This window comes from Arvicanthis niloticus, chromosome 1 (assembly GCF_011762505.2).
Source record: "Arvicanthis niloticus isolate mArvNil1 chromosome 1, mArvNil1.pat.X, whole genome shotgun sequence".
Taxonomy (NCBI): Eukaryota; Metazoa; Chordata; class Mammalia; order Rodentia; family Muridae; genus Arvicanthis; species Arvicanthis niloticus.
In genome coordinates, this window is record NC_047658.1 from 74,210,569 (window position 1) to 74,225,088 (window position 14,520).

The following is a 14,520-nucleotide window of genomic DNA, read 5'->3' on the forward strand; positions in this document are numbered from 1 at the left end:
TCTAATTTAGCTCTAAATAGCTCTACAAAAGTATCCATAGTTACCACATGTGTTACCACATAGTTACTATTTTGTAGGTGAAAAAGTGAATTTCCAGGTTTGCACACAGAAATTAATGGAAACCAACAAGATTCAAATAAAATTTTATATGACTCCAAATACCACCTATATGACGAAGCAGAAATTTCATTATTAGTAGTATTGATAATAGTGTATCAAGGAGCAGGCCTTTTGAATACTTCAAAAGAAGTTGAGAGAATTCCAGGGTTCCCTGCATGTGAAGTTGGTGAGACTTCCCTAATTTAAACAAATTCTAGAATAGAGACATGAATGTAGTGTCCACAGTGTAGGTGCTAACTGAAGAAATGGACATGAGCTTTCCTAAATAAGTATGAAGGAGCAGGGGTCAAAAACAAGAGTCCTAATAGAGTACTACAATTCCGCTAATCTGACCACATTATTACAAAAACATCATTCCATATAACACAACCAAGTGGCTGTTGGAATCCAGGTAGAAGAGTCAAGCATGTCCTATGTCTCCCTGCCCAGTGCTGAGTTAGAGCCAAGATGTGAGAAGTAAGAGTTACATGCAGCAACTGTCTTACCTTGATGACACTAAAGCATCACTGTTTTGTGGACTGATGCCATTGGCTATTTCAGTGCGTCCTAGAGATTCATGTTCTGAGTTCAGGAAGGTCATCATACTTTCACTTCCCATTTGCTAAATGCCAGATATTTTCACATGTAAGGGTATAAATATAAAAGACACATACTCTTCTGGCTTCAAAGCATTTACAGTCTGTCTTAGTTATGGTTTCCATTGCTGTGAAGAGACACCATGACCAGGGCAACTCTTATAAAGGACAACATTTAACTGGGTCTGGCTTACAGGTTCAGTCCATTATCCATTATCATCAGGAGCATGGCAGTGTCCAGGCAGGCATGGCACAGGAGGAGTTGAGAGTCCTACATCTTCATCTAAAGGCTGCTAGGAAAAGACTAACTCCCAGGCAGCTAGGAGGAAGGTCTCTCAAAGCCCACCCCCACAGTGACACACTTTCTCCAACAAGGCCACTTCTACTCCAGCAAGGCCACACCTCCTAATAGTGCCTTTCCTTGGGCCAAGCATATTCAAACCACCAATCAGTCATTTCTGGTTACAAAGACATGAGCAACTTACTATAACTAATTCTGCACATGTGGAGATTTTTATGAGACGAACTAGGCAAGCAAAAGTAGGAGCCATGGCTTGCCTGGAGAAAATAGGAAAGACTTGACAAAGAAGGTAGTTTCCTCAGACCCATGCCCAACCCCTGCCCCTGCCTGCTTCTGCCTCCCAAGTGCTGGGACTAAAGATGTACACTACCACTACCCTGCTGACAAAGTAGTTCTCCGGTTGAAATTTAAAGAATGAGACAATTTCCCAGAAGGAATAAAAACATATGTGGTCTTGTTTGTTTGTTTTTTTTCAAAAACACATAGCATCATAGAAATTAGCAAAGAAATTTTATTTGTTTTGTTTGTTTGATGTTTGTGACAGAGGTTTGTTTTTGTTTTTTGTTTTTTTTTTTAACAACTCAGGTAGTTCTTGAATTGACTAAGTCAAGCTGTTCTCAAACCCAGATCAATCCTGCTGCCTTAGCTTCCTCGGTGCTGGTACTACAGGCATGAGCTACCAAGCCACACTTACTTGATTCTATAACCAAATAATGATAATAATAATAATAATCTTAAGGACTTTAAAATACAGATCCTCTTTATATATTAAATGTTTAACTATATTCATTAGTTTATAGCCTTACCTCCTGTGATACATCAGTTACTGAGAAAGTCAAATGCTCCTATCAGAGAAATTACAGTCAATCTTTTCTAGTTCTTAAGGATAAATGTATGAAGTGGGTACCAAACCTTAAACATGAGCAAGAGAAAGGAGGGCCATTTAGACAATGGAGATGTGCAGAGTGGGGGAGAAGGAAACAAAAGACAATCTTCTCTGTCCAGGAGATCTGTGCTCCTTGGTGAAGCTGGATATAAAGATTCATAGGGACCAGTCATCCCAAAGGCAAGGAACAACAATGAGTCTTGATGTCCAAGAACCAGTGGACCACGCCCTCCCGGATCTGCTTAGTCTTCACTCCGTAGACAATGGGGTTCAACATTGGTGGCACCACCACATAAAGATTGGCTAGCAGGATATGCACATGTCGGGGAATGTTTCTCCCAAAGCGATGGGTCAGTAAAGTAAAGAAAGATGGAACATAAAACATGAGGATGACACAGAGGTGCGAGCCACAGGTGTTGAGCGCTTTGTGCCGAGCATCCTGGGAGGGCAAACGAAACACTGCTCGGAGAATGAGTGAGTATGACACAGCAATGAGGATCACATCCACAATGACCATGACAATGGGAACTGAAAAGCCATACCAGATGTTAACAGTGATGTCAGCACAAGCTAAGCGGGCCACCCCAATGTGCTCACAGTAGGAATGGGGGACAATGTTGGTTCGGCAGAATGGCAGTCGCTTCAGCAAGAAAATGACTGGAAAGATAATACAGACACTTCTGATGACAATGGCTAGAGCAATCCTCCCAACTATGGGCCATGTTAGCACCATTGCATATCTTAGCGGGGCACAGATAGCTACAAAGCGGTCAAAGGCCATGGCTAACAAGATGGCCGACTCCCCCACAAACATTGTGTGGACAAAGAACACTTGGGTGACACAGGCATCAAAGGCAATGTTGTGGGCTTGGAGCCAAAAGATGGCGAGGGCCTTGGGCACAGTAGTGGTGGACAGTAAGATGTCTGTGATGGCCAACATGGAAAGGAAAAAGTACATGGGTTCATGAAGGTTCCGTTCTGTGATGATGACCATTATCAGGAGGCTGTTTCCGAGGACTGCAGTGACATACATGAGGCACAGGGGTACAGACAACCAGGTGTGATAAGCCTCCAACCCAGGGATGCCAAGTAGCACAAAAACTGCAGGGTGGATGATGGTGATATTGCTGTGAATCATGATGCTCACTACAGTGCTGAAAGAACAGAAAGAACTCTTGAGTGTAATGCAGAGGCACAGAGACAGATGTGAACTTGTGAACTGCTGAGCTCCCAAGAGAAAGTTCACCTAGAGGCTAGTGGCTAGGGTGTTAGAATAGCTTCTGGCCCTGTGTGTTTCATTTGTACAGTTTCTGTGGCAATGTGCTTTAAGAACCAATCGAAGTTAGACCTGCCTCTGTTCATCCTGTCCCCAGTGTTCTGACCCATCCCCCATCTTTCAACATTAGTTCTACCATTTCCACATACCATTTCCACATGCTTGCTATCTAGTTTGTACTTGTTCCATCCACAATATTTTGTTCTGTGTTTACCTCAATTTTTCTCCTTTTCCTCTTGTTTGCCCCAATCTTAGCCTTAAAATAGCTCCTCAAAACACACCACTCTGTAATGTGTTCTTAATATATCTCCTTCCTGAAGACATATTAACTAAATGTCTTGAAACTTGATTATGAAATCGTACTGTTTATCCGCTTATTACCTTGAGCCTTTCTCAGAACGGTTGTCCTCATGACTCCCTTGGTGGACATGGGGAGTCAGGTGGACACTGGAAGGCAACTAAGGGATGGATCCATCTACCCTGACCCAGATTCACAGCCTCCCTGAAGGCAGTAAATAGGGATCAGCCAATGAAACTGAAGGAGTAATTTTTATCACTCTCCTCATGAACCTGTGCTTCAGAACATTCCACACAAAAACCTTTTGATCAGTTCTACATCTCTTTAGCCATATAACCCTGAAGCCCATGGACCTCTCTTCTGGACAAACTGTATTAATGAGAGAGAATCATCCATTCTGCCTCCCTGCCTTCTACTAGCTCCAACATAGCTTTCTCCCTACTTGTTCCTTCACTCCAAAGTAACCAAGTCTCCCTGTTACTAAAAAGTATTCTAAATCCTCCTTGTTTGTCCAACATTCATGGAAGGCTTGTCTCTGAAGCTAATTAACTGCCTGCTATTTAGACTACAGAAGGGTTAGTATTGATAATGTAGACAGGACCTTGATGAGGATTTCATGGGTTAGGCATGGTGACATGTGCCTGTCATCCCAGCACTCAAGAAGCTGGGTCAGGAGGATGGGCACAAATTTGAGGCTAACCTGGAATACACAGTGAGCTCCAGGCAGACCAGACTGAGGAAATAGGTTCTTATCTCAAATAAATAAATAAATAAATAAATAAATAAACAAACAAACAAAATGCCATGAGCGACTAAAGAAAGAATCAAAACAATAAAGTATCAAAACATAAAAACTAGACAGACATCCTGATAAACATGTTCCAGGAGCCCTACGGAAGAAGCCATGCAAAGGAATAAAATCCTCAGTTCAAGAGTCCATCCTCTTAGAAATGTACTGGATTGAACTACAACCAGCTTTGAAGAAGGAACAGTGGAACTACAAGTGGATACCAGGGAGAGAGCAGAACCAGATCCTGACAGGTTACAGCCAGGCAGACTCGTCATGCAATCCCTCTCAAGCCATGCAATCCCTCTCAAGCCAGATCTCTTAAGCATGTGCTCAGCATGCACTCAAAGGACACACTGAGCTTTGCTGGAATAAGCAGTGAAGAGCAGATGTGCTGAACAGTGCTGCCTCTGTTCTGAAGGAACTCCCTCAAAGCCATACAAACAAAAGCCACACCAGAAAACTAACTCACTTTTCTCAGAAGGAAAGATACTGGTATTTAAATCTTTACTACTTCTACCAACCCTGCTACTTACTAATTTATTCTTTTTGTAAAATAAAGCAGTATAGGCTGATACAAAGCCCCAGTTAACCCCAGTTCTCCTCTTGCCACTACATGGCATAACCATAATACTGAGATGCCAAGAGGTTGGGAAGCTGTTCTTCAAAGAATGCTACTGACTGGAAAGGACTGTCACTTCACTGTGTGCTTCCTAGGGGTGCCGTCTCGCCCTTGCTGTTTCTCTGACTAACAGCACTGGGCTCACATGGCTGTTGGAGTGGGGGTCACAAAGAGGCACATGTGGCCTCACAGAAAGTACTTCCCGTGGCTCTAGAGGGAAATTAGAGCAATTTTACAAAAGAGATGGGGTGCCAGAGTGGTAGAGAAGGGAGCAAGAGCCTTGTGAATGAAGGAGACAGTGTTGGGTAGGAACACTTTCAGGGTCACCCTCCTCCTCCGTGCCTCTATTTTCTCCTCAGCAATGAGAGGACAATAATCAGCTGTGAGGGGTAACTGTGACGGTTACAGAGTTCTCCTGAACAGCGAGCTGGAACGGTGAGGTCTATTGATGTTATCGTATCATCATTGTTTGTTTGGACATCATCCTATTATACTTATCATAAAGGAAAACACCTGTGCACCATGCTAGAGTGAACACCATGCTGAGACACTATTCTCCACCCAGATAGGACCTGAAAGAAACACCTTTCCCAGGAGGAACGGGGAGGAAATTGAACAGAAGAAGCTCCAAAGTCACCAGCAAACAGGTCTCTCGGGTGGACCTGATGTCTCAGAACTCATGCCCAGGCTCCGCCTGGCTCAAAACAACCCAGCAGAATTCAAGCAAGTGCTTTGAAAAATAACCATCTGAATCAGCAGAAACAAAGAGAAATTGTTCCTATAATTTACAGACGTTCCTAGGACATGGTGGGGTGACAAGGGTCACGGTGTCAAGGAAGCTGGAGTGGGAGCCACAGGGAAGCCATCCAAGCTAGGAACCAAGGCATCCTGTGGCTCCTATCCAGGGCTGTTCTTTTCCTCCTCCGTGTGGAGTCCTACCTGTCTACAGACACTGCCATTGTCCCTTCCATCTGGAGTTACACAAAGACCTTTTGTATCTCTACAGTCTGAATTTGGAAGACTTAATATCATAGTAATATAATAGAGTATACACATAAGTCCCATCTTATGGAACTCCTAGGTGACTGTATGAGCTGCTTTTTGCCTAGCTGAATCACCTGGACACTTATTAATACATGTATCAATTTCACTTTGTCATCTTCCTTTCACATTTCAAGTGTTTTTCACTCGTCAGACTCTCTAGCCTGCACACTGAAGCTGTGCATCTGATGGACACAACAGTAGAAGATAGAGTAGGTTCACTGTGAGCTGTATCACTGAACTTGGTTTCTCTTCGACTTTCCTCACTAACGTGCATTAAGTGTACACATTAATGGGGCGAAGTTTGCAACTTGGAAAGAGTTTTCTTTTTCATGTATGGATACAAATTCAGATTCAGTCCTCACTCATGCCCACAGGCACTCAGACAGCATGCCCCACAGTTTCACAATCAAAAAGTGAGTATTAGAGTTACTTCAGAGACACCAAGTGTCCCCTGACTCACTACCACATCTTTAGAGAATTGGTAAGTCATTTTTAACAAATAAAAATTTATGGATGGTATACAACATTATATACATACACATATTGTATATATATATAATTATATATTTATGTATAAAAATTACTGTAGCATCTCTAATAAAGTGAAGAATTATCTGTATTATTTTACATCATACATTTAAAATCTACTTTCTGATCAATTTTAAATACATAATATGCCCTTATTTACCACAGTTACTATGGTGAAAAATAAAACCCTTGAATTTATTTCCTCTGCCTAACAAAAATTTACATGTCCTTATTGATGTCTCTCTAAGCCCTGTACCTCATACCCTCTGCTGCTCAGCATAACCCTTTTTTCTTGTTTTAATGAATAAGCTATTCAAGAAAAATGTCCACCTACCTACTGGCTTCACTCTCTATAAGTATTTTGGTGATTGTGTTCAAACAGAAATGACCCAGTGTGTCATGTGGGATGGCCATCTCTGTGCTCTTGTGATGTACCAAAACTGTGGCAGCTCCATAAGCAACCTCTCTCCCAGTGTCTACATCTGCTCTCCAAAAATGCAAGACAGTGGATCAAATGAGCTTAGAAGTTGAGTAAACCAGACTCCCAGATTACCAAGAAAAACTGTCTTGAACAGTTCTCACCTGGGCTAATGCCATGGCCCAGTGGGTAAAAGCCCTGCCACACAAGCCTCAGGACCTGATTTAGATCTGCAGAACTCACAGGAGAGAACCAACTCCCAAAAGTTGTCCTCTGATCTCCATACATGCAGCAACCATGACACATATGTAGCACACACATACAAATAACAAAAATAGACAAAACAAAAAAATTAGGGAATTCTCACTTTAGGACAGGAGTTCGTGGCACTAAGAGAGAGTGTGTCATGCTAGCATTTAAGAATTATTTGAAGCAAGCCAGTGGTGGTGCAGTGGCTAAGGTAGCTAGCTGCCTGCAGAGGGCAAGCCCGTGCCCTCTGCTCTCTTTCTCCCGGTTTGAATCCCGCTTTCCCCGTGTGATTCTGCCCCAGTTTAATGGGAAAAAAAAAGAATTATTTGAATCAATAACCTACAAAACTGGTAGATTAATATTCATCTGGTATTTTATTCCACCAAAAGGAGACAATGGTTAAAACCTATGTTATTTTTATGAGGATTCCTCTGGTACCCCTTTTCCTCCTACAGTCTGATCTGAGCTGCCTTCAAATCTTTATCAAGAGCTGACTCCTCACCACATCCTCCTGGGACTTTCCAGTCCCCTCTTTGGACTGTCATTTCTACTTCCTCCAGTGTCCAGTGTAAGTTCCAGTGATGTCTCCCTGTCTGTTCTGATGTGGTGTAATCCCTCTCTCTCACAGTTTGTCTATTTAGCTCCTTTACTTTCTCCCACAAGCACTTCCTCTCCAGCCCCAGTTTTTGCCCTTTGTAGATACACACATCCCCACCTGTTCCTCCTTCACCGCCAGTGTTCTTACACTCACCTATTATACCACAGTATCAGCTGAGGGCCTGAGAAAAGCTAAAGACCCACTCATTCTGAGAAGAAAGGAACAACAGGAAAAAGGTCGGCATGCTGATCATGTGGCTTGTGTGGGTATCACTGCTCCGAGCCTGTGCCGGACCTTTATAGCTAGATACTGAGAAGCCATGGGCAGTCTTCTCCTGGAGGCAGCTATCAGTGCCACCCTTGGGATCACAGAGCATGTGTCCAGCAAACCTCAGGGGAAATGAAAACCTTTTTACTGGTGCCACCAGGAACACTAACTCTATGGATAATTAGTAACACCAGGAAAAAAAGACACAACATAAGAGCAGTTTTGGACATCCTAACAACAAAATAACATAGTAACATTCAGATGTGATAACCAGCTACTATATCCCTGTCACTATTTTGAGTTTTTAGCACAAATTGTATCATTTGATTCTCAAAATAACCCAATAATTAAAAGCACTATTAATATATCCATTTTTTTCAGATAAAAAATATAGGCTGAGAGTGAACTAAATAGTTCATCAAGGGAAAAATATAAAATTCTAAAACTGAATACATAAAAGTGTTCAGACTCAGTCATAAACTCAGTCCCCAACTAATTATGAAGTAACCCTGAAGGGCCAATACCTTGAAGTAATCTCAAAGAAAAAGGACAGAACTAAGGAAAACCTGATTAAAATTCTTGCACCATTAAAAGCAAAATGTACAAGTTCATGATCATTATCGGGGAAATGCAGATCAAAACTACAGGGAGATACCACTGTGTACTCATTAGGAGAGCTACCATTAAAAATTCAAGTTAAGATTAAAAGAACAGAAAATAACAAGTTCTGGCCAGGGTGTTAGAGACTATGCTTTGTTAATGGCAATCCCAAATGGCACAACTGCTCTGGAATCAGCATGCCAGTTCCTCAGATCATAAAATTACTATATAACCTAGTACACTGGTTCCTCAAAAGTTAAAATTATTATATGACCCAGCAACTCCATTTTTTGCCACATACCCATAGCAACTGAAAGCTGGGCAGCACATAAAATCTCAAGAGGTGGCAAATGTGTTACATTACAATTGAAAGATTCTGCACAAAAATCATCCCCAGAGGGAACAGAGAGTCTGAAAGACTGAAGAATGGGGTAAAGAGGTACAGGGCAAAATCTCTGCCACACAAGCCTAAAGATCTCATTTTTCTATCCCCAGTACACACTACAGTGAGAGGTGAGGTAAAACAGAAGAACCCCAAATGCTTGTGAGTTAGCCTAGCATGTGCAGCAATGAACAAGAGATGCTGTCCCAAACAAGGTGAAGGGTGGGTCCAACACCACACACACACACACAGAGAGAGAAACAGAGAGAGAGAGAGAGAGAGAGAGAGAGAGAGAGAGAGAGAGAGAGCTTGGCATGCATGTATAATCACACACAAATTTTATTTTAAATAATAGACAAATGAAAAAAATCTTTCCTAACTATACATGAAACTAGTGGTTAACACCTAGAATATATTGCCTAGAATCACAGTACAAGAAAGGTGGTGAGTGTCTGTAATCCTAACACTAGAGAAGTAGAGGCAGGAGAATCAAGAATTCAAGGCCAGCCTTGGTTACAATATGAGTTTGAAGATCAAGGCTAGTCTAGGTTATATGAGAACTGTCTCAAAAAAAAAAAAAAAAAAAAAAAAAAAAAAAAAGATGGAGTTGGGTGGTGGTGGTGCATACGTTTGATCCCAGGATTTGGGAGGCAGAGACAGACAGATCTCTAAGTTCGAGACTGGCCTGGTCTACAGAAGTGAGTCCTGGGACAGCCAGGACTACACAGAGAAACCCTGTCTTGAAAAACAAACAAGCCAGCAAGAAGTAAACACTGAAGAACCAAAGCATCCAATCAATAAATGGGCTAATTAATTGAATGGCCAGTTCTCAAAGGAGAAATACAAATGACCAAGTTAAAGCTATTTTGAGATCCCGTCACCCCAGTCAGAATGAGGACACTCGGAAAAACAAATGCCAGCAAGGTCTGTGAGGATATGGAAGAATGGAGAATGAACTCTGCTTCTTGCTGGTGAGAGTAAACACTAGTGTACATTATGGACATCATCTGAAAGTAATCAACTATATGACCCAGCTGTTCATTCCTGTGTATAAAGGCAAAGACTGAATAAATGAAGATGAAAGAATAACACAGAAGAATGTGTGAGGCCACAGCTAAAAGCAGCTCTAAGAGAACTCTTATAGCACTGCAAACCTACATTAGAAAATGAAAGGTCCCAGATCAGTAATCCAAGTTCCCAATCCCAAAAAGCTAGGGAAAAAAATGGAAAATAAACTTTGTACTTATTAGGAGAGCTATACTAGAAATTAACTGAAGTAAACATAGGCAGACAATAACATTAAGAACAGAAATTGGGAGGGCAGTGGAGGCTCAGGGATTAAGAGCCCTTACTGCTCTTGCAGGGGATCTGGGTTTGGCTCCTGGCACCCACATGGAGGCTCACAGCTGTTTGTAACTCATTCCAGGGGCTCCAATGTCCTCTTCTGGATTCTGTATGTACATGTACAGGCAAACATGAATTTAAAAAATAATAGACCTTTTAAAAAAGAAGTAACAAAATCAACTGAACAAAATTAGGTGACAAAATTTGCATCCTTCATTGTAGCGTTATGATAATGAAGTAACGGGTGTTTGTGGGCTTCTGCGTGAAGATCCTTCTCATATTTCATTTGCCAAGATGAGTAAGGTATGCTTCTTTCATGTTACTTCCCCTTCTGTTCTGGAAAAGCAGTTTTGCCAGGCTTACTGCAAGAATATGACTGTGCAGAAAGGATTATCACAATCTCTGGTGGCTTCCGGGGCTGTGCTCACCGAGCTTCACATTCCCAGAATGAGCAAAACACTATCCAGTCTTCATTATGATTTTGTGATAAATATGTACATTTTTTAAAACTCTGAACAACATGTGAATAAAGTTCGTATATACAAATGTGTATATATTACATATAAATATACTTGAAAAATGTTTGTCCAACTCTATTTTTAGAGGTGTGCAAGGATGTACTATATGAAAGTGGGATTTTCTATAACTGTTACTCAGAAAACTGTGTTACCCTGCGCACTAATGGGCCTGAGTTTCAGCAGCCAGTGACATCCATACCCACGCGAGTGTGGTGTGACTTCAAGATGTGAACTGAAACAGTTCACTTGGCTATTTAAGCAGCAGTGTTTCATAGGAAGGGGAAACAGAGCTATCTTGTATTTTCTCACTACATAAAGGCTTCTTCTCTTTGAAATAAAGTAAAAAAGCTCTCCTCAAAAAAAAAGTTATATCTATTGACCTGAAGGTCTGAAACGTGTTCTTGTCAAGTACACAAGAGTAGTGCCTGCTATAAAGACAGCAGTCATTAATAGTCAGTGACTAAGAGGAGGGTGTGTGAGATATTAATAAAAGTATCTTAGGCATCGTGGGAAAACACTCGCGGGGGGAGTCCAGTGGCGGGTACAAAGTCACGAGGGCTGGCGGCAGGGTCCCTGGCAGGCTTCCCACACTGCCAGTGAAGGGTCCCACATTCACACAGCTGCAGGAAGGCCAGCGGCTGCAACAGGGAGGTTCAGGATGGGAACCTGGTGGCAGGCCCAGGAGACACGTGGAGTCCTTGAGTTTTCCAAAGCTTTTATTATTCATGACGTGGTGAGTGGGTGTAGATGGTTCAAGCCTGGCTTTTATAGGGAGGGGGGAAAAGGGAGGGAATAACTTAATTAGCTATACCCTCCCCCCCACACACACCTTTAGATAACTCATTAATATTTTAATCTCTGGAGGTGTAAACCTGTTAATCATGCCCTCTACCTGTGCCCTACATGCCTGAAGGGTGCAGGTTGAATGGAGATTAGACCTCGTGTCAGGAGCCTGGGTTCTGGGGGCATGGCCGAACACCCACAACCCAAGAACCAGGATACCCTTCCACAGCCCGACAAGGCATAGAGGAGCTGCTCATACAAGGACAAGATGGAAAGAGATTGCCATTAATTTGGTCTTTACATGCCTTTATTTCTACTTAAGAAGTAATTGTGAAATCTGTTTTAAGAGGAGACAATAAATAAACATTTTAAAATATATTTGGATGATTTAAAAGCAAACAACCTAGCAAAATAAAAGGAAACACTGAACAGCAAGAACACAACCAGAGGACAGCCTGGATACAGTTATGATGGGATAAAAAGAGATTTTAAACTGAGGCAAACACAATCTTCTTTTCATAGACCTGGTGGTGAAGGAAAGGTTCTGTGATAAAAGACTCAACACAAAAGCAATCACAGACAGAGGAAGATAGCTGAGGGACTCGAGGACTGCCTATCCTCAGGCACCACACACCTCTGTGACTCTGTACCGCCAGTCAGAACTGGAAAAGCACAGCCTGGCCCGTGCTGAAGTGGAAGAAGCAGACTGGAAAAAAAAATGTGTATTTGAGTAATATGATAATGGAGAAAATTGACATTTTCAATGACTCTTACCCAGCACGGAGCCCCATGCTTTCAGGACAGCCAGTTCCACAAACTGTCTACCGCTGTTCAGTACTCAAGGAAAGGAGGTGATAAGAGATACAAGACAAGGAACTGGGGTACTGAATGGATTTTAGAAAAGCCGGAAGATTCATCTGTGTGTCTTCAACAGGGAGTATTTCAACAAATTTAAAAGAGAATTCAGGAGTGCGGGCAGAAAGTGTGTGTGTCTCATAGACAGGAACCATGATGTACAAGATTCTTCAAATATAATTTGAGCGGATGTGAGGATAGTCAAGTAAATACAGAAGAGAGAAGAAAAGCCATTTATTTGCCTACTGATTTCAAGCAAAGCACTTGGGGCTGCTCCTTCAATCTCAAACAGGGTGTTGTTCTAAGGAAAGGAAGTGCAAGCTGAGGAGAAATGAGATTACTCCAGAAACACATGATGAGGCCCAAGCTGATTTTGTTTTATTAAATTCACATAACCCTGAAACATGCTGTCATTAAGAAAAACCATTCTGGACTCATACTGACCTGAATTTAAATTCAGATTCATTCGATGTTTGGTTGTCATAAGTAAGTTACTCATTCATCAATTGTCTCAGACATAATGTAGACATAATAGCATCTGGCTCCACACTAAGATGATATATGTACAAATGTTTAGCTTAAACCTGACTCATAGGAAGTGTTTGATATCTCATGACTTGAGAGTTGTTCAGAGTGAGTAAATAGCAGTGTCTTAACAACCTCAGGGGAAGAAAACACATAATAAAGCATGTACAAAAAGCATATGTCCTAGACGTGTTTTTATTAAAATTTAAGTTTCCTTCAAGATAAATGAAACCACAAATAAAATTAAAAGACATAAGCCTGGGAGGTTCTATTTCTAATGTAAAATAAAGAGTTGCTGTCCAGAATACTAATAACCATTCACATACTTACACAGGAAGGAAAACAGCTGGCTAGAAAAAGAGACCAAAGAAACGACTGACAGATTTTCAGTATAGAAATCATAAATAACCAATAAAAACATGTAAAATGTATATTAAAACAAAGTAATATTATTAGTTATAGTCATAAAAATATCAGTCTGATACAAAATCATCAATAGTATTTAAAAAAATAAGATCTTATATAAAGTTGCTAAGGAGAAGCCAAATTAGAGCAATTTTAGAGTACTCTGCCAAAGACAGATATATGAAATTTTTTTCTAAAGAAAAACATATGAAATTTTCACATCTCCATTTATACAGAAGGTGTATACAAAGTTGTCAATAATACTATACATAGCAAAACAGCAAGTAGCAATTTTAAATACATTTAAAAATACATATTTGGTATAATCATAAGCTATAAAGCTCTACAGTGATTTAAATGGGTAATAAAAATCTGCTTACCTGTATAAAAATCACTCAAAAACATAATTTCTACATATAATAGGGATTACTTCATGTAAATATATAAAAGCACCAACAAAGAAAAGCATTAAAAATTCATAATAATTTTTTAACATGCGAGAACAGGACATTTTAAGGGTTAAAAAAGACTTTAGTATCTGTAATTGTTATTGCCTATATTAAAAATATCTAAAAGCAGTTGAATAAAACATTAACAATTGACAATTTGGGGCTTATTGTTACTTGTGCATATTCTTTCTTTGTACATTTATATGTTGGTCACTTCTAAGATAAAAGTATGATTTTTTAAAATAAAATACAAAAAAATACTAGGGACAAGAGGATCAGTAATGAGATGACTACAATATTCCAGAATAAGTATGAGACAAAAGAGACAGTGGACACAGGGATCTCAGACACATAAGGTCCTAATGAGCTGGCCTTGGTGGCTCTTTGAGTGCATATCCAGGCTGCTGTGATAAAGTACCACAGACTTTGTGGCTTAAACAACAGCCATTTCTATCTCATGGTTCTGGGGCTGAGAAGTCAAAAATCAAGGAGTCAACTGAGGAGCTCCTAGTGGGAGCTCTGTCCTTGATTTAGGGTCAGCTTGTTGTCTTCCCACTGGTTCCATATAAGATGTGGGTAGGGAGAGAGCAAGCTTACTCTTCCAATTCTTTTAAGGACACTAATCTCATTCAGAGAGTCTCATGGTCTCAGTTTAGCCTAATTATCTCCCAAAGACCCATCTTCAAATAT

The 14,520-nt window shown here is 40.8% G+C and overlaps 1 protein-coding gene across 1 annotated transcript; it reads right to left on the reverse strand.

The window, feature by feature from the left end:
- Nucleotides 1–1,524: 1,524 nt before the first annotated feature.
- Nucleotides 1,525–7,969, reverse strand: Or52b2 (olfactory receptor family 52 subfamily B member 2). The gene is made up of 2 exons (XM_034517348.2): nucleotides 7,856–7,969; nucleotides 1,525–3,036 (listed from the first exon to the last, which is right to left on the reverse strand). The coding sequence occupies exon 2, from the start codon at nucleotides 3,018–3,020 to the stop codon at nucleotides 2,052–2,054; it is 969 nt and encodes a 322-aa protein (XP_034373239.1). The 5' UTR covers nucleotides 3,021–3,036; nucleotides 7,856–7,969; the 3' UTR covers nucleotides 1,525–2,051.
- Between the last annotated feature and the right edge of the window lie 6,551 nt (nucleotides 7,970–14,520).

Coding starts and splice junctions, on each gene's coding strand:
- Or52b2 (XM_034517348.2), bottom strand. CDS start 3,020: ATGATTCACAGCAATATCACCATCATCCACCCTGCAGTTTTTGTGCTA.